This window comes from Lagopus leucura, unplaced genomic scaffold, assembly GCF_019238085.1.
Source record: "Lagopus leucura isolate 7727_CA_CO unplaced genomic scaffold, USGS_WTPT01 Super-Scaffold_100008, whole genome shotgun sequence".
Classification (NCBI taxonomy): domain Eukaryota; kingdom Metazoa; phylum Chordata; class Aves; order Galliformes; family Phasianidae; genus Lagopus; species Lagopus leucura.
The window spans coordinates 598,313-621,265 of NW_024962265.1; the positions used below are offsets into that span (position 1 = coordinate 598,313).

Sequence of the window (22,953 nt, forward strand, 5' to 3'; positions counted from 1 at the left end):
TAGGATAGGATAGGATAGGATAGGATAGGATAGGATAGGATAGGATAGGATAGGATAGAACCACTGAGGTTGGAAAAGACCTCTAATATCAAGTCCAACCATCAACCCATTGCCATGACACCCACCAAACGATGTCCCCAGGTGTCACACATCCACAGCTGCTCTTTACATCAGGTAACAGGCTAGATGGTGACCACAAATGACACCAACTTGGTGATGCCAGCACAGTCTCACCCCAATCTATGTCCTCTTGGACTTCTTCCCCTGCCTATACTGCTATTGTGGGGCACACACCTGTGGTTGCTTTTCTGCTCACCACTGGCCCCTCAACATCTCCAAAGATGGGGTTGATGGTGACAGTGTATTCTGTGCCAGGCTGCAGCCCTTGGATCATGTAGTAGCTGTAGGTGCTGCTGAGGTTCACATCCTGGATGCTGCCATCTGCAAATGGAAATGATGGTTGATGAATAGGTCAGGCCAAGGAGGACCACCCAGCTGGGATCCTACAAACGATCACTTGAGGATTATATGGTTGCATGAGATTGAATGGCATTTGTCCTCCTAGCTTGCACCTGTGCCCATGAGGTCCTCAAACCAAGGACAGTAGGGACAGGGCACAATAAACACAAGTCTTTGTTGAGGAGATGATGGAAATAACCCACACCACCCAAAAGTCACCAACAGATCAAGGTGGTTTGGGGCTTTTCAGATCAAAGAAATCAGGTAGCGACAGAAAAATCATAAAATCATTAAGATTGGAAAAGATCACTCAGATCATCAAGTCCAACTGCACACCCATCCCCACCATATCCACTATGCCATGTCCCTCATTGCCACATCTACCCTTTTCTTGAACAACTCAAGGAATGGTGACTCCATCAGCTCCCTGGGCAGCCTGTTCCAAATGAATGTATATGGGGCTCAGAGCAGTCCTCTAACAGGGTCCACACTCTGTCCAGCCCTGGGTGACTTAGTGTTGGAGCCATCCTTCCTTCCCTGCTGGACATGGGAGATGAAATGGCACAAAAGACATATTCTCCATTGGTTTTGTATCCCTGCTACAGACTAGAATACTCTCAGCGGAACTTCTCAGCATCATTCTAGAGGGAGGCATGAACAGAGAAGAGTTAATACCTAATCCCTGCCGGTCGCAGCTCGTTTTCGGAGTAGCAGAGAGATGCTGGCAACACGATGGGACTGAGGGAGGGGTGAGCGGAGGGATGCCATTTCCAGTTTGGTCACTGGAGGGTGCCATGTCCCCATTTTCTGCTTCCATCAGCACCCTACGCCCCATCCCCCTCTCCCAACCCATACACTATGGACGGTTATAAGGAGTTGGTTTGTTTTTGTCTATTCTCTGTTAAAGAGGAAAAATCAACATCCTCCAGCACTCGGGATGGCTGAACGGAGACGGTCAGCACTGATCCCAGCACCACTGTAATGCATGACCTGGAATGGGATGGAGTGAGGGAGAACAGTGGTGATGGTGGGATTTTTGTCACCCCTGGATTTGGGGTGAGCTGGTATTGAGTGAAAGATCTGCTCATATACAATAAACCCAGCACAGAAGTGATGTGATCACACTTTGGCTGAACACATCTTGCTCATTCCCCTTCAGAAGAGGTGGAAGGCTGAGGGTGCTCTATTTAGCTTATAAATCAAAGACTGGATAAAAAGCAGTTTTGGGGTGTGCTTGGATTTCTTTTTATAGAGAACCATTCTTTACAAAGCAATAAAAGCAATGTTATACCTTCCCTGGAAAGATTTTTCCCTTCTGATTACCTTAGAGCTGTTCTCCATCTAATCCCCTCCATCTCCAGTGAGAAATCTCTTCTTATTTCATAAGCCATAGGAAGGAATGCTGGTTTTTTTCAAAGTCTGTGATGGAGTCCAGGTGTCCTGACACACATCTCATCTTTGAACCACAGAATCATCCATCTCTCAAGGCTAAAATATGCCATCAAGCCTGAATTTCTAACTCCTGCTCCCCCACACCAGCAATGAAGCTATGTTTGGGCTCAAAGCATGGAGAGGCTCCAGCTGCAAATGCAGATCTGTCTTCAAACACAAAAATCTGCCTGAGAAAGAGGGTACAATATAGGATGCTGGCAGATTAAGTCAGGTCTTGGTGCAACAGACCCAAAAAACCTGGGAATCATTTGAGTTGGAAGGGACCTTTAAGGCTCATCTAGTCCAACTGCCCTGCAGTGAACAAGGAGACCTACAGCTAGCCTTTGCCAGTTGTTGCATGCTCAGCAGAAAACTGGTCAGTGCTTCTAGTGCCTCCCCACCTCCCTGTCCACCAATGCTTGCACCCTGTTCCCATGCTTTTACCTGTTGATGTCCAGGTGAGCCTGTAGCCCGTTGCTCCCCGGACAGAGCTCCACCGCATCTGGAGTGTATCAGTGGTCTCATTCTGCAGCAAGATGCTCCTCACAGGCAGGGGCTTCACTGGAAGGACAGGGAACAAATATTTCAAAGTGCATACTGACCAACAGAGGACTTTGTTGGCTGCCCTCCTTGTGCTGTTGTCTCCACTGATTGGAGAGGGATTTCCGAGGGCTCTGTCTTTGCCTGGAAGGAAGAAAGCATCTTATGAAAATAGTGATGAGAAAACCTAAACCTATGGCCATTGCTTTTCAGAACTGATCCTTCACGGGCAACATTGCTTGCTTTCTGCAGCATGGGCACATAACAGATCTCCTTCCTTTCCTCTTGACTGGTGTGGTGTGGCCACATCCCATGCATGTGATGAGGGAAGAGCATGGCTCAAGGATGGACTTAGGAAGGACCTGTTGAGCAATGCTCTTTTGGTGCACACTTGCCACATGCCCAATGGTGGGGTGCTTATCAACAGCAAAGGGCGTGAATGCAGTGCCCAAAGCAAGAAGGAGTCAAGGAGTCAAACCTCTTACATGTTCTCCCCATGGCAGTCACAGGCTGGCTTGGACCCTGGGGGTACACTGCATAGATGCTGATGCTGTACTCTCTATCCTCCTGCAAGTTATCTAGCACATGGGAGGAGACATCACCCTGCAGAACCCACTCGTAGGTCATTCCAGGTCTGTTGGCTGAAAAACCAAGGAGAAGAGTGATGGTGAAGCCTTCCCACTGCCTAAAGTCTACACCCCATTGCAATGTACTCAAGGCAACAGCAAAGAGCATGCCTTTGAAATTTTGCTAACCCTCAGATCTGTAGTTAAGACTTGATGCATCTGTGCTGTCCCCAGCCCCGCAAATCACACAGAAGTGAATGTTGGCTATACCAAAGGCTTGAACTCATCCCACATGCACACCAAAGAAGGCACTTATGAAAAATATCCAGGGTGGTAGAGCGAACAGTATAATGCATCCGCACCATCATCCCTATCTCTTCCTTCAAAAGATTCTTGTCTTTCATTCTAGAGGAACTATACTGACTGGAAAAACTAACTCGGCTTTATTCTCGAGTGATATCACTCTTTTCTTGGATGAAAAGGCACCTTTTCTGCTCTCGGGTCACTGCTCTTTTCAAAGCAAGCTCCAAGGAAACCAAACTCACGTCCAGGGATGTAGACTTTGTAGCCTTCCAGCTTGCCCAGGGGAGGAGTCCAAGCAACCTTCAAGCTAAAAAGTCCTTCTTCAATCACACGGAAATTAGTGACTGGAGGCACTGGTGCTATGGGGTACAAAAATTGATGGAACAGTGCTTTAATAGAGAGCCACATCAAAGACACCTGGAAAAGCTTTTGACTTCAAAGACAAAGAGACAAAACAGCGAGCAGCAACATTTCTCCCTATTCTATCAGCCATATCCTCAAAAGTAAACTCTTCCCTTGATCACAGCCTTGTCCACTTGAAAAATGAGCATAAAAACCCCATGACAGAGTGCCTGGGGGCTTCCTCTTTGAATGGTGTTGGAAACTGTGAAGTATCTACCCACAGGGCATTGTCTCCTGAGCAGAGAAAACTCTGCAGTGGTTTCAGGCAGGCTGAGCAAGAGCACATGAATCAAATGTTACTTGTACCTATGGATGCGACTCTTAGAAAGAGGAGCCCATTTCGATCCAGCCAGCCATGGCAGGCAGATTTATAGCTCCTGCCTCTGCCTTCACGTTGGGGATAATAAGAGAAGAGATCAAATGACTTTATCCCAACCCATAGAGCCATTCCATCTTATTTGTGGCAAGTACATATGAGTCAACCTTATTGAGGCTCTTTATTTATTCATCCTGTCAGAGATCTTCCCTCAAGAAGACAAACAATTTAGACATTGCGGAGATAGGGAGAAGAAGTAAAAGAGAAGGAAAAAGGAATCATTATTTTCAAAACCCCCTGGGCAAAGCAGGCTTGGTTCTTCATGCAAAACAGAGGGAGGAGTACAACTACTGTACTCCTTTAGCCTTTACATCATCTGAAAGTAGTGCAGAGATTTCTGGGTCAAAACTTGCTGAATTTGTCACTTCTGACCCAATGTCTTACAGTCCAGGGCTTGACCAAGAGTCCATTTACTTTTTTGTTTCCAAGAACTTCATTGTTACAGCCAGCAATATGACAGCAAAGGAATGTGGCATGGCTGACTGTAATCCAGGAGATATCTAGATCATTTCACGGGACAGAGATCACTACTTAGGACATTTCCTAAGGGCCGTGATCTTGCTCCCTTGGTGTTCTCCTTAAGTGAAGTGAAATTCTAAGTAGTACACAATGCCAACCCAAAGTTTTTGGTCCATCTGCTTCCAAACCAAGATATTTAGAACGTACATCTCTCCATAAAACTCATGTTTCTAAACACATGGTCTCCAGAAGCTTCTTTCATCCTATGTACATTAGAGTTACAGTAACTGAATCCCAGCCTGGATTCATCAAATTCCACATCACGGCACATGAGATGAGCTATCCAATGGGCTGTACACATGGCACATGGTACATGGTTGGGTTACTCTGCATCTGCTCATGGTGCTTCACTCCACACCAGGGATGTTTCTATAGATGTTTCTCCTACTCCTACATCCCCCACTCCTTGGGTGTATGATACTGAGGTGGTTTCTTTTCCTGTGCCCACATGAACAAGAAGATGGAATGGTTTCAGAAGAGACACTCACTGGTTTTCCCCTTGACTGCTGCTGACTCTCCGAGGGCATGTGTATAGATGGCTCTCACTGTGAAGACGTACTTGGTGTTGGGTTTCAGATCAGTCACCAGCACAGTGCATTTGTCACCATCCACCAAAATCTGTCACACAGGCGGATGAGAGTTATCATTACATCTCTGTGAGGGTAGAAGATTCCCACATTCACAGCAGTTTAGAAGCACAAGGCTTCTCTTCTAGTGCAAGGTGCTTCCATGAGCAGGATCAGTGCACTGCAATCCTTGAAAGATACCCAGGCTCTCAAGGGACATGTCACTAACACGGGATGATACCAAAGCTGGATCGCATGCAGTAGAAACTCCATGAAAACAAGAACATTCACAATGGTGAGGGTCCCCAATCCTCACCTTAAAGAAAATGGAGGAAAACCCACTATTTTTGACAAAGAGAGTTTCTTTGAAGCTCATATAGGGAAATTTCAATATAGCCTGAGGGCGAAAGAAATAAACATAACTTCTGTGTTTTTATGATGTTCTTATGAGATTCTGAAGCAGTCAAGGATGATCATTCTTGTTAAATGCAATCTGAATAATTAATACAATTAATAATCTTAACTTTAATATTTTATGCTTTCATAGGTTTGTTCTATTATTAGAAATGAAAGCTTTCAGGCATACATTTTCTATCCTTCAGTCCTGCTTTGTTCAGTGACCAAGCTGTCCCAGAGTGAGCTGGTACACAGCATCATCCTTCTCACAAAGATATGGGAAAAAAAAAAGTGCAGAAACCCTACCAAGATTTAAGGATGGCAACAAGAGGAATAGGAGCTGCTGTGGACTTATTTGAGAGGTCATGTCACAGAAGTAGGGAAAGAAAGGAGTGGTTCCCATTGACTTGTTCTTATCCATCCCAACAGAGTTAATGACAGCTTGTGTCATATTCTCCTTCCTTTCTTCCTTCCGTGCCTCACTCTCATAGTAATGCCATCATGCACAAACAATCAACACATCTGCAAATTTGATGGTCCCCTATAGACCTTCACTTCGAAAAAGCAGTTTCAGCAATTTATTGGGATGCACTCAGCCATGACCTGGATGGCTGAGTGACACAGTGCCATCTCCCACCTGGACTGTGCCATCAACAGCCTCGGGAGAGGATTAATCTCCAACACTGTGAGCACAACTGGGGCTCTACAACAAGGGAATGCAACCCTACCTGCTGCTGATCCTCCAAAACTGGCTGTCCTGAAGGCAACAAGGGATACACATGGACACGGTACCCCATCACCCTCCCTGTAGCTGGCATCCACGTGAACCTCAGTGAGCTGTGGCTGTGATCACTGACACGCAGATCCCGGGGGCCGATGATCTTCTCAGCTGCAAAAGAAGATAAGAAGGGTCTTTTGTTTGGGCCACGATGGCACTGGTGTTGGATGCGTGAAGGTCTTTCACTGGGGGAGTCAGAATATTCAGTGCAGAGAAAGAATTTGGTGTTGGACTTTATCCACAAATTTCTCCCAAGCTCTGCTCTAAGCTTTTTTAACTCATCGTTTTTGGGTTCCAAGAGAACAATAAGAACTCATTGCCACCACCTCTGGGCTTGGACATCTGCATCTTTTGGGAGAGATCTAGATCTCTATTGGGATCTTTTTATCTGCTCCGCATCTTCGTAAGGATGAAAATTATACCCAAGACTATGCCATCACAGTTCACCATGATAAGCCCATCATGAAAATCCCAAGGTGCAGAACTACTGCGCCAAAATATTGCTACTCTCCTGTCGAAAAGACAGTAAGAACTTCAGCATCTGGTATCACAGAATCATCAAGGTTGAAAAGACAACAAAGATCATCCAGTCCAACCATCAACTCATCACCACCATGTCCACTGAACTGTATCTTCAGTGCCACATCTCCATGTTTCTTGAATGCCTCCAGGGACAGTGACTCCACCACCTCCCTAGGCAGCCTGTTCCAATGCATTACCACTCTTTCGGAGAAGAAATTTTTCCTAATATCCAACCTGAGACTAACCATGGTAATGCGGACAACAAGCAAAATGCATAGGACCACTGCTCCTGAGCAACAGATGCTCCACTGAGCTGGTTGCTCCTCCAGGCTCAGCCAACACATAGAGTTCCCCTGAGATGAATGAGAATATGGGAGACCCATCTCCATGGTGTGGTTGGCACATGTATGGAATAGGAATTGCCTGTTTGGGGTGGGATAAAAGGAGAACCCCAACAAACCTTGCACAGGTTGTTTGATGGGCCGTGGGGGCTCTGAGGCAGTGAAACAGAGCCTTCGTGAGAGTTTTTGGGCTGCATTGTGGAGCAGGTGAAAGTCATCAACATAAATCACATGCTCTGCTGTGGGTTCCGAAGCTATTTTGTTCAGTTCATGCTTGTCAGCATCTTTAATTCCTATAGGAAGAAAAAAAGAAAAGAGAAAGGAGGACCCCAGAGACTCGCAGTGGAGGAGGTCAAGCATTAGTAAAAGTCTTTGAAGAATGAATGGGACAAATGTACTGGAATGGAATGGAGCCAAAATCTGGGTGGGGGATTGTGGAGCAGGTGTGGCCTCTTGCACAAGGGAAAAGAAGCCAAGTTTGTTTTCAGAGGCATATTAGAGACTGCCCAAGGGGACCTGGCCGCTAATGGGATGCTTTGGGTGGACAGTGAAAGGGAGGAGGGTAGGATCTGCCTTCATTTTCCCCATTAAACACAGAGGCATTTCTGTCCTTCTGACAGACAATCAGACAAAGAGAGTTTGAAGAGGCTGTGTGAAATTTTTTGGGTTTTCCAGTGGCTGAATTAAAAAATAATAATAATAATATTAAAAATAATAAAAAAATCAACCATAATTTTGTGCTTCCATTGGTCCAAATTAACCTAGCTGCTCTCCACAATAAAACACCACCAACTCTTTTTTCTCCCCAAACAGCTTGGCAAAGAGAAGGGTTTGACTTGTAATAAGTGGCTGTATTTGGCTTTTGGAAAGGGGTTAAAATTTTTCCATGCATATAGAATTATTCTGATGGACAACTTAACACAGCTAAAGTCAGTCTCTAAATCCCGTTAAGAGAAACCTTCAAATGTGAAAAAAAAAAAAACCCAAAACATTTCATTTTTGAAAATGCCGCATCAAAACATTTTGACTTTAATGGAACTATTTATTGAACTCCTCCTGAATTTGCAAGTCGTTTTGACAGATGCAAAACCACAGATATCAACTGAATAAATCAGCAATCGACAACAACAAAATCCAAGCACAGTGCAGATGTGATTTTCCTGTTCATGCAGTAGTTGCTAGTAGCTGTGCCAGGGGACGGATGCAGTGTTTGGAGGTAGGTGCTGTTATACATCTGCAGCCTTCCCTGGTGTGTAGATTGTGTACAGTGTTTGTGCACAATGTATTTGGTAGCTTAGCATGTGTAGAATCTAGTTGTAAATATCTCTGTTCATTGTAGGGTAGCTGGATCTTTGAAGGTTCCTTCCAACTCAAACAATTCTATGATTCTATGTCCATACGTACCTACAGCAAACACGGTCACTCCTGCATCCTGCAGGACTTGGGCTTTGTCTTCAACCAAATCACTGGATTTCCCACTTGTGATCAAAACAACTACCTAAAAGAATTGGAATCAGGGCTAGAGAATGAGAGAGCACAATATGAGGAGTTCAAAGAGTCAACTGTAGGATCTCCAAACCAACGTCTCAGATCTCGGTTGAGATTTAACCCACATGATTAAGGAAGGAATTAAAACACAGATACTTGAGAGATAATTCAATCAGTCCTTTGAAAATCTGGGCTTGCCTCTCTTTCTGCCTCAGACCTGAACCTGAATGAGCTCATAAGTGAGGAACCTCAAAAACAAAAACAAAAAACAGGGTGAATGCAACCCAACTGGCTCATTCATGCCTGGGTGAAACATCAGAACTCTGATCCCTACTGAGTGTTACATCAGAGCAATGGTAGAAGAAGGCTGCTTACCTTTGCTGCATCCTCTCGCAGTGTATCTGGGCGAGACATGGCATGAGCTGCAAATGCCAGGGCAGACCCCACTTTCAAGCTATTGCCTTTGATTGAAATTTCCTGAATTGCCACCAGCATTTCTTCGATGGTCACATAGTCTGTCAGTTCAATACACATCCTGGGAATGAGAAATGGGGGAATATGGGTGAATAAAGGGCAAGAAAATGTTGTTATTACAGCAAGGATGCAACATTAATGGTAATGGCCAACAGTGGGGTTGACACTTAGATGGTTACACAAGGTTTGTAGGTAGTCAGAATCCTCTTTACAATGGTCAGGGGAGCCTTCTATCTTAAAACATTATCTAAGATTAGAGAGCAGGGAGTTTCTTCTGTCTGCATTAAGTATCACCCTCCCTATCTGGGAAAAGTTCCCCATGGCCAAATGTCTCTGTACTTTCCTGACCTTGTTAGGGGTTGAACTCTTGCTTTGCTCTTGCAGCGGTTCAACCAAGTAGCAAGAGCCCTTTATTAAGAGAAATAGTTTCTTAGCAAAAATTGTCCCCATCTAGAGCTGTAGGGCTATAGGAACCTGTGTGCTGGTGGTAGAGGATGCACTGACCCACCTTGGTTTCTCTCCATAGAGTGCCACTGCCAGCCGGATGCCTCCTTTGCCCATCACCACATTCTCAAAGGAGCGGGCCACGCTGCTGATGAAGTCCTTGAGCAGTCGGGAGCTCTCTCTCTCTGCACCCTGGGATTGCCCCACGAGGAACAGGACATCGGCCACCTCTGCTGTCCTGCACACTGAAGGAGAAGAAGGGCAGAAAAGCCCATCTCATGAGTTGGACTCAATGATCCTTATGCATCCCTTCCAACTTGGGACATTGTATGACTCTATGATCTCACCACACATTGCGGCAGCCAGGAAAGAAACCCTTCATGTGAACACCTGAAATGTTACAGCTAAGAGAGAGACCCTCATCATCTTATAACCAGAGGCAATGTAAGTCATCCAATGCACCTGTAGGGCCACCTAAAAGAACATCTTCTAGACTTGCATGCAGAGAGCCTGGGACACCCCATGCATTCAGATCTGCAATGTACTCCTCTTGCTAAACTTCCAGCACAGAAAAAAAGTCATTTGCAAGGAATGAGCAATTTGAGTGTTTTTTCTGTACAAGCCAGAACTAACCAATGGCAGCTGGCAGGGAACAGACAGGTGTATGAGAAAATCTGTTTAAAGAACATCAACTGTTCAGTTGTTTTAAATTTAATTTCACTTTCTTTAGGCATTCAATAAATACATTTCATGGACACAAATCTGGTGACTTTTAGGGATGCTTAAATTAAAGACTGCTTTAAAAGGGAAATTCAAAATGTCTATTTTCTTTGGCATTTCTCTCTTTTGCAGATAGATGCTGAGCTATTACTGTTGGCCTGCTAAAAAGTGGAGCATTCTGACTGCTGGAGGAAGGCTTCCACAGCAGGACTGGGGTCAACCTCTTCACTTTTTTTTTTTTCATTTTGTTTCACTGATGCTTTGGACTTCATTCACTGCCTTGACTTTCAGCTGGGGACCCAACCCACACTCATCCAGGTTGGAGCATTTCCTGGGGTGAAGTGCTAGGTGGATTTTTCTCACTCTTTCACTATAGAAAGCCCATTTTAGCTCATCCTCTCCAATTTACCCAAGTTTTACCCCATTCCTAAGAGCAGGTTTCCTGTAGAGATTAGAAGGATGCAGGTTTTGTGCTCTCTTTCATTTCTACTTGTCCCTGATCAATCCCTTTGGCCACACAGCAGGAAAAGAGCATCATTTGCTGGCTGCAAACAGATATCTGTCCACAGCTCTTTATTGCCCAGGGTTTTTCATTTCTTCATTTTTCATTGTGCCTCCTGATGCTGAGCTCTTTACAACTTAACAGTTCTGTTTACTACAGAAAAAAAAAAAATGACTGGCTCTTTTTGGTTTAACTTATCCAACTGGAAATACAAAGTACTTTCCCCTGACAAAAATGGCAGATAATTATTCCAATTTTCCTTTCTAGAGCTCCTTTTTAAGATCTCCTTTCCTTTCTCCATAAGTGCCTTTCAGCTGAAATGTCAGGGTTGTCTTGGAGGCAGCTCAGCCATTAACAGCAAATCACCATAAGCTTATTTTTGGATCAACCCCTCTCTCCCAAAGCCTGGACCTTGATGTCCCTTCTATCCCAGAAGACTGAGAGAAAGCAACGCCAATCCTTGGCTTCCTCACAGCTTTCCATGTTATTCATAACCTGTGTTATCACGAGAAAACCCCAACAAAAGCTGAACAAGACTGAGAACACTTTCCAAAATCTTTCCCAGAATCACCCACATCTTGGGGTTCTGTGTACAGAAATTTCCTGGAAGATCTGCGTCTTTGTAACCAATCTGGAAATCTGGCTCAAAATGCTGTTGATATCAGAGGGCTATCTACCTCTACATCCCAAAACCCCAGAGAGAATCCTCCATCCATGACTTGTCCATGGGAGTCTTGCTCACCCTACAAAATGCTCCCACCCTTGTTTGCATTCAGGGATAACGAGGAGAAAGACAACGGTGAGCTGCAGGAGTTCCATGGGATTAAAAAGAGAAGGTTGGTGCCCTGTTCTCTACAAAGGGGCAACCAGAGCTCATTCTGTGAGACACTAAGCCGGAGGGGGCTGGCTTGGCAATGAAACCCAAATGCATTCACTACTTGGATCAGGTGTATCTGAAGCTGTCACTGGAAACATGTTATGTGAAGCATATTTGAATTGGTACCTTCTGGAGAAAATACCAACACAGACAGCTATATTAATCACCAGGGAATATGATTTTATTTGAAATTTTCCATGCACCTCCAAAATTACCACGTTTCATCAATCACAGGTTTGCCAGAGACATCTGTAAACATTGATTTATTGCACTGTTCCCAGCTTCAAATTAAATAGCATTATAGTTGAGTATATTGGCTTAATTGACGGACAGGAACTTAATCAAGTTAATTTTGCCTTTGATGCCAAAGCTTCCATTAACTCCTTGTTGAATGCACTGAATTTACTCCAGGTGAATTTACACTTTCACAGCTTGAGGGCTTGTTCCTGCAGAAGGATTCAAAGAGAAGGGCCCCACTGTTTCATACTGAGCCCACAGCACTCCTGGGAGCTTGCAAGGAGCCATCTCTTCCCACAGGACCCTGAAGCTACAGAGACGTGGGCTTGATTATGCTGTAAGTGTTTGAAGCTCTTCTCCAGGATCCCTTTGGCTCCTGTCTTTCAGATCTGGTTATTCCTCATCAAAAACTCTGTGGGTTTGCACAGACATTGGGGAGCCAGTGAGGAGGTAGGACAATGTTATCATAGAATCACTTGAGTTGGAAGGGACTATTAAGATCAGCTATTCCAACTCCCTTGCAATGAACAGGGATGTCTACAGCTAGATCGGGGTGCTCAGCCTTAACTCTAGGGAGCAACAGGAGGTTTCAAGGCTACTTTGAGATCTTCTGCCTCATGTCCTCTTGTTGGTGGCTTGTACCAGCTTTCAGAGATCACTGTTGGCCAGCCACTCCCAACCAAAAAGAAGATCCCTAATGAAAAAGTCAAAGGAACCAGCACTACAGCTGCACCCCATACTCGCATTAGCAAAAACAGTTGCTTGGAAAACACTTTTTTCTCCTCAGTGTGTCATCACCACCCCCAGGGGTCACATTCACCCTCTTACCACATACCTTCGTGAACAGCCATGGCTCTGTAATGTGCCATGGCTACTGCCAGGGCAAGGATCTTGGCATACATTTTCTTTTCCCTTGGGAAGAGGCCACACAGTTCCTGGAGTCAACACCCAGCCTGGAAATTCATTCATCTGCAGGAGAGAAGAGGCTTTAAAACATGCCATCTGAATGAGATGCTCCTACCTGCTTGCAGTAGTAAGGGAAGCCTTCTTCCATCTACCAAGGTTCATCTTGACTTAGGGAATCAGCCTTAAACTCCTTAAATTTCCTAATCACTTTGCTGAGGCTGGCTACAGGGGAGAGCTCTGCTTTGTTTTCCCAGCGTCTTTCTCTGACAGCACCCTTCTTCAGGCAGTAACAACCATCAGCAATTAAACCTAAAGGTGAATATTACTGCTGCAGTAGAAGAGGGAAGCATCTGCTGCCTCAGTCACATGGGGAGCAAAGATCTGTCCATGAGCACCATTGCAGACATCAACCACTCACACTTTATCGGCCTGTTTTGCAAACATCCTCCAGGTCCCTAAATCCCATCCCTGGAAATCCATCCTATCATCATGGAGAAGTCAAAGAGAGCTGAAAGCTGTGGTTCTGCTCACAGACAGTTTAGCAAAGTCCCCAAACAAATGCTCATTAGGGCTACAGAATAGCCCTTGGCAAAGCAGTGACTTATTTCTATGACGTAATAACTACAGCATTGCAAGAAGGGGTTTTATTCCCCCTTTTATTAGGGGCAATAAAAATTTGTTCTCCTGTTCTGAGTCTCACCTGCATGTCTGGGGCTGAGCAGACTTCAAAGGGAGACATGGACTATTTCCAGGGTGGAAATTACAGACGTGGGGAAAAGATGAGCTTGATGACTTCATCTAGCTTTTTGCCATGGATGGAAATTTTCTTACAGCTAACCACATTCAGCTTCAAAATTCCACTGCATTATAGATTTGATCCCTTTTGGAAAACAAGACTGGGCGTGGGGTACTCCAACCTAAATAAACCCTATGTAAGATGAAAGTCAAATGTCCACCTTAAAGAAGGCTGTTGTCACTTTGTTTATCATGTACACCAGCCTTTCAGACCATCAGGACTGAAGTGTCCCCAATGTGTTTTCTGTCTTTTCATTTCCCTCTCTATTCTAATTGCTGTCTGTACTTGGAGATCTTTGCCATGCAGTGGTTGACTTGTGCTTCATACTTCCTTCCTACCTCCAGTGCAGTTGTTGTGGAAATGAGTTCCGGGTGAAATCAACAGCAAAAATAATACAATCACCACAATTTGTAGGCTTTTAAAACATTCAAATAAAGGCTTAACAACAGGATCAAGCATCTAGGAAATCAAGTATTGGAGCTAAGATCTGAGACAACTGTTTCATCCCACATCTTCTGCAAGAGTCACATTGTAAGTTTTGATGAGTTCACCCCACCACCTCTCAGCATTTTTTCTTGCAATGCTAACCTGACAGCATCCTCTTTTCCCTTGCTATTTATTTAATTCTCAGCTATGCAGTGCAGGGTCTGTTCTGGACCACGAGTGAACCCAGCACGGAGCACAAGAACACTCATCAACACCTTGACATGGACATTGAGCCATTGACCACAACTCTCTGGCTGTGACCATCCAACCAATTCCTTATTCACCAAATAGTCCACCCTTAGAACCCACATTTCTGCAATATAGAGGTAAGGATGTGACGTGGGACCTTGTCAAATGCCTTGCACAAATCTGGGTAGGTGACATCAGCTGCCCTTCCTTAAACCACTGATGCCATCACTCCATCATAGAAATATAAACCAGGTGAAAGATAATTTAGATTGTAAATGCATCACTTTTTTTCTGGGAATATATGTATTTAAAATAACAGCAGAAATGCTATATATTATGCACCAAGATAGCTAACATATCCACTTCATGAGCACATATATGGCTGAGACTGAAGCCTGCTCTCATACACTTGCTGGTCTGTTTGGGGTAGGCATCCAGAAAAGCTTAAATGCTAACATACATCTCTCTCCCTCCTTGTAATTCCAAGAAAATATTGTTCTGTTCTTAAAAACTTCCTTGGCAGAGTGATGAGCCACAGGGAAGGGGTCCATGGTGATGTCCTGGGAGCAATACACAGCCAAAGGGACAAAGGACAGAACTAAAAGCACATCTGAATGATCAGCAATTGCTGTCCATGGTCACACATACACAGGAAATTAAAAAAAAAAAAAGGCCTAAGCAGCCAATAAATAAATTTGAGGTTTTGCAGTCCCCATGTGCTATGCCAAAGCACATTTTTAAACATCTGATATGCAATTCTTTTCTTTTTTTTCTTTTCTCCTCAGTATTGTTTAATGGTTCAGCACTGAACAAATACACTAAGAATTCGCATTGCAAAGGTGAAAGAAAGGATGCAATCCCATAGATTTCACATGCTCATGTGCAGGGATGAACTCATATATGTGAACTTGCATGCAAGTTGAGCTTTTACACGTTACATTTTTGAACATGTTGGACTTGTGCTGGGTACTGCATTGGCGCACCTGGATTTGCTCCTTCCATGCATTCCATCTTTCAGGATGCAACATTCTGTGTTGGCCAAGACCAATGAGGACTGCCATTTGCTGCATCATCCATCCTAGGGCAGCTCAGTTCAGTTTACCACTTAGGTGTCACCACAACACTCATTTTATGCATTAAATATTAGAAAAATGCAATCCAGCAGCTCTCAGCTCGTCTTGTAGACAATGACTGTCATCACCCTTGTTAAAGACCTAAATCATTACAGGGAGCTACCAGGTTTAGTAGGAACAGGGCAATGACCCCATAAATTTCAGGGTTTTGCAAGCAATCCCAGTAATTTCTTTTATCTTTTATAGTGCCTGGTAAATAATCTATAGGAACAAACGTCCCCAGGTCCTCTAGGAAAACAAATAACCTCCAAACTCCAAAATGCTGAGGGACCAAGTTCTCCCTTTGCCACTCCTGGAACAGAAGAGTGAAAAGCATGACAAGAGGGGGAAGGAAGGAAACAGGTCTCACATACTTAACAGCAGTGCCAGAGGCTGAGCTGTTTCTCTGAATTTATTTTTTCCTGTGTATATGTTTGTAATAAACTCATACTCCATTTTGCTTTGCCAACAAATACAGAGATAAATAAATAACTCCTGTCAGCAAAGTCTGTGTAAAAATGACGGGACTCAGTGGGTTTGCAGACCCATCTGGCTGATGCTTGCCTCCTGTTTGGCTGCATCTCTAGCTGGATGCTATGCTTCTTTCATCCCTGGATCTCCCATAGCAGATGTTCCATCCACTAAAGAACTATCCCTGTTGCATACAGATAAAAAAACCTTCATCACAGTGCTACATCTGGGCACCCAGAACTTTTCCAGATGATCCACTCAAACTCACATCCCTACGCTTATCACCGTGCCGTGGTGCACATCACACAACCAGACAGATCCTCCACCTCAAAACCCAGCAAAATCTTGACAACTTCAGTCAAATCTGACAAAGGAAAACAAATACTGGAAATATTTTCATACAAGTCTCCTGCAAACAGCTACCTGGGCAGAGGAAGCATATCCAAGAGGTAATGGCCTTAAGCTGTGCTCAGGGAAGGTTCAGGTAGGATATTAGGAAAAATTTATTCTCAGAGAAAGTGGTGAGGCATTGGAACAGGCTGTCCAGGAAAGTGGGGGAGTCACTGGAGGTGTTCAAGAAACATGGAGATGTGGCACTGAGGGACGTTGTTGGTGGGGATGGTTGGGATGGGTTGATGGTTGGACTTGATGATCTGGGAGGTCTTTTCTAGCCTTAATGACTCCATGGTTCTATTTGCAGCCACAGCACTCTAGGGCTTTTGTTCATGGAACATCATCAGGGACATCACAAAATCCTACTGAGAAAGCTCAGCAGCCCCACAGGAGATCACACTGAGGTGTCTAATAGAAATAGTGAGGTTGCCCTAAATGAAGAATTAATGGGAACTTCAGGAAGCAGCAGAGATACCAGCAGGACAAGGGTAGGAAGAAGGTTCAATATTGGATAGCATCAGTGTTAACAGGTAACTGAGGTCCTAGCACATAGACATACCATTTTGGAGGACAATGAAGGAAAACGAAGAGACAGATTGCACCCAACCCAAAGCAAAGGCCAGGCACAAATCATTTGAGTGTCAAGATGAAAGATAAAAATAAGGACTTGAGGCTTAGCACGCCAACAAGGATTCAAAGGATGGAATAAATCCTAATGGCTCATAAAGATGGAGCGAAAATGTCACAGTTTTTCCCAGTTCCTAAAAAGTAACAAAAATTCACTCAAAATAACCAATGTAAGTAAACTCAGGAGGCAGGTCGAAGGTGCAGTAGCTGGTGTCAATTTGAGCAATATCAGCTTTGCAAGCAAACGTGTTCATAATTTGCTGCAGAGGAAATTCCAGCTCAGATTTTTGCTCCATCCCATACATCTTTGCTGTTTTAAGACTTCAGGTGCCATACACAACACACACCTTGATCTGAACACATAGACTCTGAGGAGTCCGCACTGAGCCTCCTCTGGTTACCAACACCTCGAACCCCTGACCATCAGATAGAAGGAACTGCCATGAAGTGAATTGATCTTTTTTGTCCCAGAAAGCAAACTGCAAGCCCTGCAGCACTTGGCATTCCCTACCCAAGGCACCTCCTGCTCCCCAGTGCCAATTGCATCCATGCTACCAGGATATCATAGAATCATTAAGATTGGAACAGCCTCTAAGATAATATAGTCCAACTCATGCCTGTGACTGCTCAAGACTGTATCACTCAGTTATGTTGTATAGGCATGGACATCTCAGAAGAAGAAAGTGCAGCAAGCCATGAGCTCATTCACTGCCATATGACAGAGCTAGTATCATGGAACACAGTGTTGCATCTAGACATTAAGAGGATGAATCAAAGTGGATGCGTCCTCCTGAAGCACCCCCTACTGTTAGTGAGAGCTATGGACTGGATGATCTTTTCCAGTCTTGGTGATTCTATAATTCCACAACCCCAGAACTGATCAGACTCTTGCCAGATGATATTTTGAGTAACACATATCCATTCACCCCAGGTGACTGTATTTGACCACGTGAACTTTTTAGAGCAAAGCTCAAATTCTGAAATTCTGATCCAGCACCATCCCTAGGCAAGGTATACCCATAAAGAATGTCCCAAAGGAAGCCTGAAGAGCCAAGAAGCTGCTATAGGGGCATATATTAAGGCATCCCTCATGCAGATGCTCATATTTTGGAACAGGCTGCTTGGGAAAGAGGTGGAGCCGCTTTCCCTAGAGGTGTTCAATGAATGTGGAGATGTGGCACTGAGAGATGTTGTTAGTAGCCATAGTGGAGATGGGTCAGTGGTTCTTCCACTCCGGAGGACCTGCCCTCTCTGCTCCAGGTAATTCTGCCATGAAACAGGAGAAATTTAAAGCGATGAAAGGAGCACACACTGCAGCACAGAGCCTGTTTAAACAGCAGCATCAGCAATAACAAGAAACTGCTGCTTCTTGCAGAATGGGTAAATAGCTAAACAGCTCCCCTCCCTCCCTCAGAGCAAGAGCTTTGAGCAAGTGTTTTGTAGATTTTTTTTTATAAAATATATAAATATCATTGATTTCCAGATTTAAAGGGGTTGCTCTGCCTGGTAATGCTTAACAGAGATGGAGAGAGGAGGGGGGGAATCCTGAGAGGCTGCTCAATAAAAGAAGATGAAGTGAGAGCAGGAAGAAGCCTATTTTCTACTTCAGCACCCAAATGAACGTGCCTGGTTTGTCTAAAGGCAACGACATTCAAGGGCTGTGCTGACTACCCGGCCCCACTGACTCACGGTTCGGACACCACAGCTGTTGATTCCCCAGGAAATGTCATTGTGGAAAGATGGAGCTAGATATTAAAAGAGGACAGATTAACATCTCATACAGGAGGACTAATGAGAGCATGGTAAGGTCTGGCTACAGCTTTTCTGTATGGTGGAAGATGTGTTTTAGGGAGAGTTTCTGCCCCATGCATCAGTCTATCTCCAATATCCTTCTCCATGACTCGGTGCAGTTGTTCACATCAGCATCACAAAACACAGGGCAAAGCACAGGTTAGGATTTGTGCTGATCCAGTGGAAACATCCTCCTGGGGGCAAAACAACATTGAGAAGAGACCTCAATGGACATTTTGGGCATTCCTTTCTAGACAGTCAGTAGAAAAGTAGATGAAAAGGTGACAAACAGCTAACTGGAAGTAACTGGTAGGTCATACCTCTTCCCCTACTATGGAACAACTTGAGAAGTATATCCAATTGGGGCTGGTTTTGCCATTTTCCACCCCCTACAGAAAATACTCATACAGCTTCTAGGACCACTGGGTAGAATATTTCGGCTTAAAAGCACCAAGGAGAAAAGCTGAAAAATATCTTATAAACCCAAACCCTGGAAATGAAAGCTAGACTGCTTTTTTCCACACCGTGGTGACTTCCTCACACATCAGGTTTTCACATTAACAATAGTAAAAATACCTTCTCAGCTAAATCTAGAAAACTTTCCAAGCAGAATCACTGAACTGCTCAGAAATCTGCAGTTGGATGTTGGCTGTGGTTATCATCTCCATCCAATCTCCTTCTGCAAGAAATCCTGTTTGGAGGGGACTGAAAGTTTTGCTTGCATAGCAAAGGAGGGTTTGGTGGCTTCCCTCAGCCTTTCCTTACAAAATAATGCAAAGGGTGCAGTAAAGGTTTGGTGTGGATAACTATGAAGGGGAGTTTTGATGGAGACCCTTGGTCACCAGAAGTTCACATAATACAAATGGCTCTGTCTTGACCCCAGTGGAGGAGTCCACAAGCTAGAAAGGAACACAATGCAGATCCTACTTAAACAGTGAAAATTTCACTCAAAAAAAGTTAAGAGAGACACCTAGTAATGCTCGAACCATCATTGCATAAATAGGAAATACCCCCAAAACAATTCAGCTTCTTCCTGCCACCTCCATTCATTTTAACACTCTGCTTTGAAACAAGGCACCCTGCTTCAGGTTGCAAGTTTAGGATAATCCCTTCCCAAGCACGACACAAAGACCCACTAAACAGGTCTCCCAGCATTCATAGTTTGAGGATGTTTGCATCTTCTCCATCCTATTACCATCTGGGACATTCATGAGACACAACTACTCATTAATCTGTCCTCCCATAGTGGAGGCAAAAGGTCTGCCCTGCAGGATTATGCATCAGCAGTGTCAAAGGCAATATTTCCAGGTGGGCATGTAGATGTTACAGGCAGGGAGATCAATAGAAGGGGAAGTTAAAAATAAAAGGGTTAAGGAAGTCAATGGATGAATGGATTGACTGCTTGGCTGGCAGCCAGGTCTGCATTGCTCATGTTGCTCACTCTCAGGCTGGCTGCTTTCCAGGAGGCTGTTTGCTTTGCAAAGTGCCCCTCAGCATGACTGAGGGGAGTGGAGACAGAAAAAGATCCCAGCCCAGGTGCCACATCCCCTGAGAGCAGAGGAATCTTGGTTTTGGGGCAGGAAAAATTCTCCCTGCTGTTGCTGGACCAATGCTGGTTCATTGCCTCCAACAGATTTGTTCTGCTCTTGCTGAGCCGAAGACTGTGGCTGATTGTTTTGGAGCAATAGAAGGGTGACTTGTGCATGGGACTTGCATGCCCCATTTCCTCTTCAGGACTCACAACCCTAACTCTCAACTCTAACAATCTGCTCCTCCAACCTTCCAAGCAAACCTATAGAACCCACGTGCCACCCTAGTCAATGTGTGATACCATGTGATACCATGAATCCAGGTCATGATGATACCTGAGAACTGCACTTGTATGCACTCCCTACAATGAGTATTGACCCTGAATCTTCCCAAAGATCTCCTGGCATGATCATTAAGCAAACACCAATCACAGACTTACACTGACAGCCTCTGCTGAGTAGGATGGAGCCACCACAAATCTCCACTTTTGTTTTATAATGCAGAATAAACCCCTATCAGATTCCTCCTCCCATATTTTCCACACTGCTGAGATGGTGCGAAGGGATGGCCATGTTGATTTGAACTTTTATCTCTGGGCACTGAGCAACAGGATTGTGACAGACATATATCTCCTTGAACAGACAGCACACAACATAATTCATCATTTTACCTTGCTTTTATGTTTTTATTATATATATATTAATTTGCTGTACCTATACTTGCCACTTGGTGCAATCATATTTTATGTCCACCATAAATGGGCATTAATGGTTAACAAAAGGAGAACTGGCTTCACTTCTATGTCTAGTGTCAGGTTAGGTTTTTATGGACTGGCTGTACAAACAAAATCAATTGATATGATGCTGGTGACTGGGTGTTGATAAGTAAACTGTACAAGCCTTCCCCAAAACCCCTATCCTCCCACTGTGGGGCACCACAGGGTGTTCATACCAAGGCCTTTGCAGACACAGCTAATTCCAATTTTGGATGCTTCTCTCCCAGAAGTCACTGCTGGGTCTGTGCTCAGCAAGACATGGGAGAAGTGTTTTCAGATCATATGGTGTATGTATGGAGTCATAGTGGAGTTACTAAGCAAGGCATCCATTCCCCAATCAGTGCAAGAGCATCCAGTCCTGGAGCCCTCAATAACCAGCCTATGGGGTCCATGAGAAGATTTGGACCCAAACCTCTCATCACTACATGAATTTCTTTACTGCCTTCCTTACACTCATTGGTGAAGTCCAAGATGAACAAATCACCTCCTTTTCACCATCACCGCCACCTGCATCACCTCCTGAATTCCCTTCAAGTCTGCTCCCCACCATAGCATGATGACAAGATGACTTTTCCCATGGGCCAGGGGACATGGTGCCCACACTATATCCTACAGCAGGGTTCCACACGGCCTGATAAAAGAGCTGAAGGTGTCTTCTCTGTCCACTACCTTGAAAGCAATGGCCAGAGGGACAGAACCATCAGAACTATTTGGGGCAGAAGGACCTGAAAACAGATGAAATGTGAGACAAGCCATGCCAGGTGGAAAAAGCAGACAGCCTTTCATGCACATAAGCTCTCTATCGACACAATAGCCCCAGTGCACCAATATTTAAGACCAGGGAGAACTGACAGAGCTGCTCCATTGAGAAACCTGTAAATGGCCATTATCCAAATAGCCTCTGGAGAGGAAATATTCCACCCCCAAACATTCCCAGCCTCACTGTATAAAACATCACACCTCCAGCTCCTGCCTCAGCCAGGTACACTCCTCCTGTGGGACCATGCCAGGACCTGCAGGTAAGGACATATCCCCATGTCATTTATGTCAGTGAAGCACTGGAAAATGTTGCCCAGACAGGTGGTGGATGTCTCACACTTGGAGGCATTCAAGGTCAGGCTGGTGCAGGCTCTGAGCAACTTGACTGAGCTGTAGGTGTCCCTGTTCAATGCAGGGGAGCTGGACCAGATGATGACCTTTAAAGTTCCCTTCCAACTCAATTCTTTGATTCTGTGCTCCCTTCAAACAATCCGAAGCACTTTCCAGCCTAATGCATCTCCCCACCCATAACCAACCTGATGTTGTTTAGGGCATCAGAGGGACCACTTTGCAGGAGCATCAGGGAGCCCAAACAGCATCCACCATCCATCCCCTTTCTGGATAGATCCGCTTCTTCAAACATACAGAATGAGATGCACACTTCATCCTACAACCCGATCAGAGCCACACAGACATTTCAGACACCCCATGAATCACCTGCCTGGTGGCCAATTTTCCTCTTTCCCTGGAAGGAAGGCATTTTCTTGTAATTCCTGATCGTAAGCAGAGATTACCTTATTTTGGGCCTGTGATGGCTTGCAGCCAAATGAAATTGTTCATTATTGCTGTTCCCTGTGAGATATCAATTTCAGAGGTTACAGGGGGAAGTGGTGGGCTGAAGGATCTTAGTCACTATAAACACTGGTGCTGCCGAGATTTGAAAGCCTCTGGGGTGACCAATTGAAAGATCGGGAAAGGAGCACAGCCACATTGTAAAACTTTATAAACACAGTTTACATCTGACTGGTCACTGCATCCACTGCAATTTATTGGATGCTACAATCATTACATCTCTGCAGTCCCACCCTTGTCCAGATGTAGGAAAGCAGAATCCAGCCCAGATGTATACAACCTCTCCCCTTAAAGAATCTAGCTTCCCTAGCCAGGAATGGCCTCA

General features: G+C 44.6%; 1 protein-coding gene across 1 annotated transcript in view; it reads right to left on the reverse strand.

Annotated features, from left to right (window-relative positions):
• Nucleotides 1-12,843, reverse strand: part of LOC122180811 (collagen alpha-1(VII) chain-like) — a 45,379-nt gene extending 32,536 nt beyond the window's left edge. The window contains exons 1-11 of the mRNA XM_042872726.1: nucleotides 12,777-12,843; nucleotides 9,670-9,850; nucleotides 9,063-9,222; nucleotides 8,604-8,697; nucleotides 7,319-7,492; nucleotides 6,287-6,447; nucleotides 5,085-5,214; nucleotides 3,542-3,658; nucleotides 2,916-3,071; nucleotides 2,335-2,451; nucleotides 295-441 (exon numbers count right to left, since the gene is read on the reverse strand). Of these exons, the coding sequence (XP_042728660.1) occupies nucleotides 295-441; nucleotides 2,335-2,451; nucleotides 2,916-3,071; nucleotides 3,542-3,658; nucleotides 5,085-5,214; nucleotides 6,287-6,447; nucleotides 7,319-7,492; nucleotides 8,604-8,697; nucleotides 9,063-9,222; nucleotides 9,670-9,850; nucleotides 12,777-12,843 (1,504 nt within the window). The remainder of the gene's footprint in view (nucleotides 1-294; nucleotides 442-2,334; nucleotides 2,452-2,915; nucleotides 3,072-3,541; nucleotides 3,659-5,084; nucleotides 5,215-6,286; nucleotides 6,448-7,318; nucleotides 7,493-8,603; nucleotides 8,698-9,062; nucleotides 9,223-9,669; nucleotides 9,851-12,776) is intronic.
• Nucleotides 12,844-22,953: the final 10,110 nt, after the last annotated feature.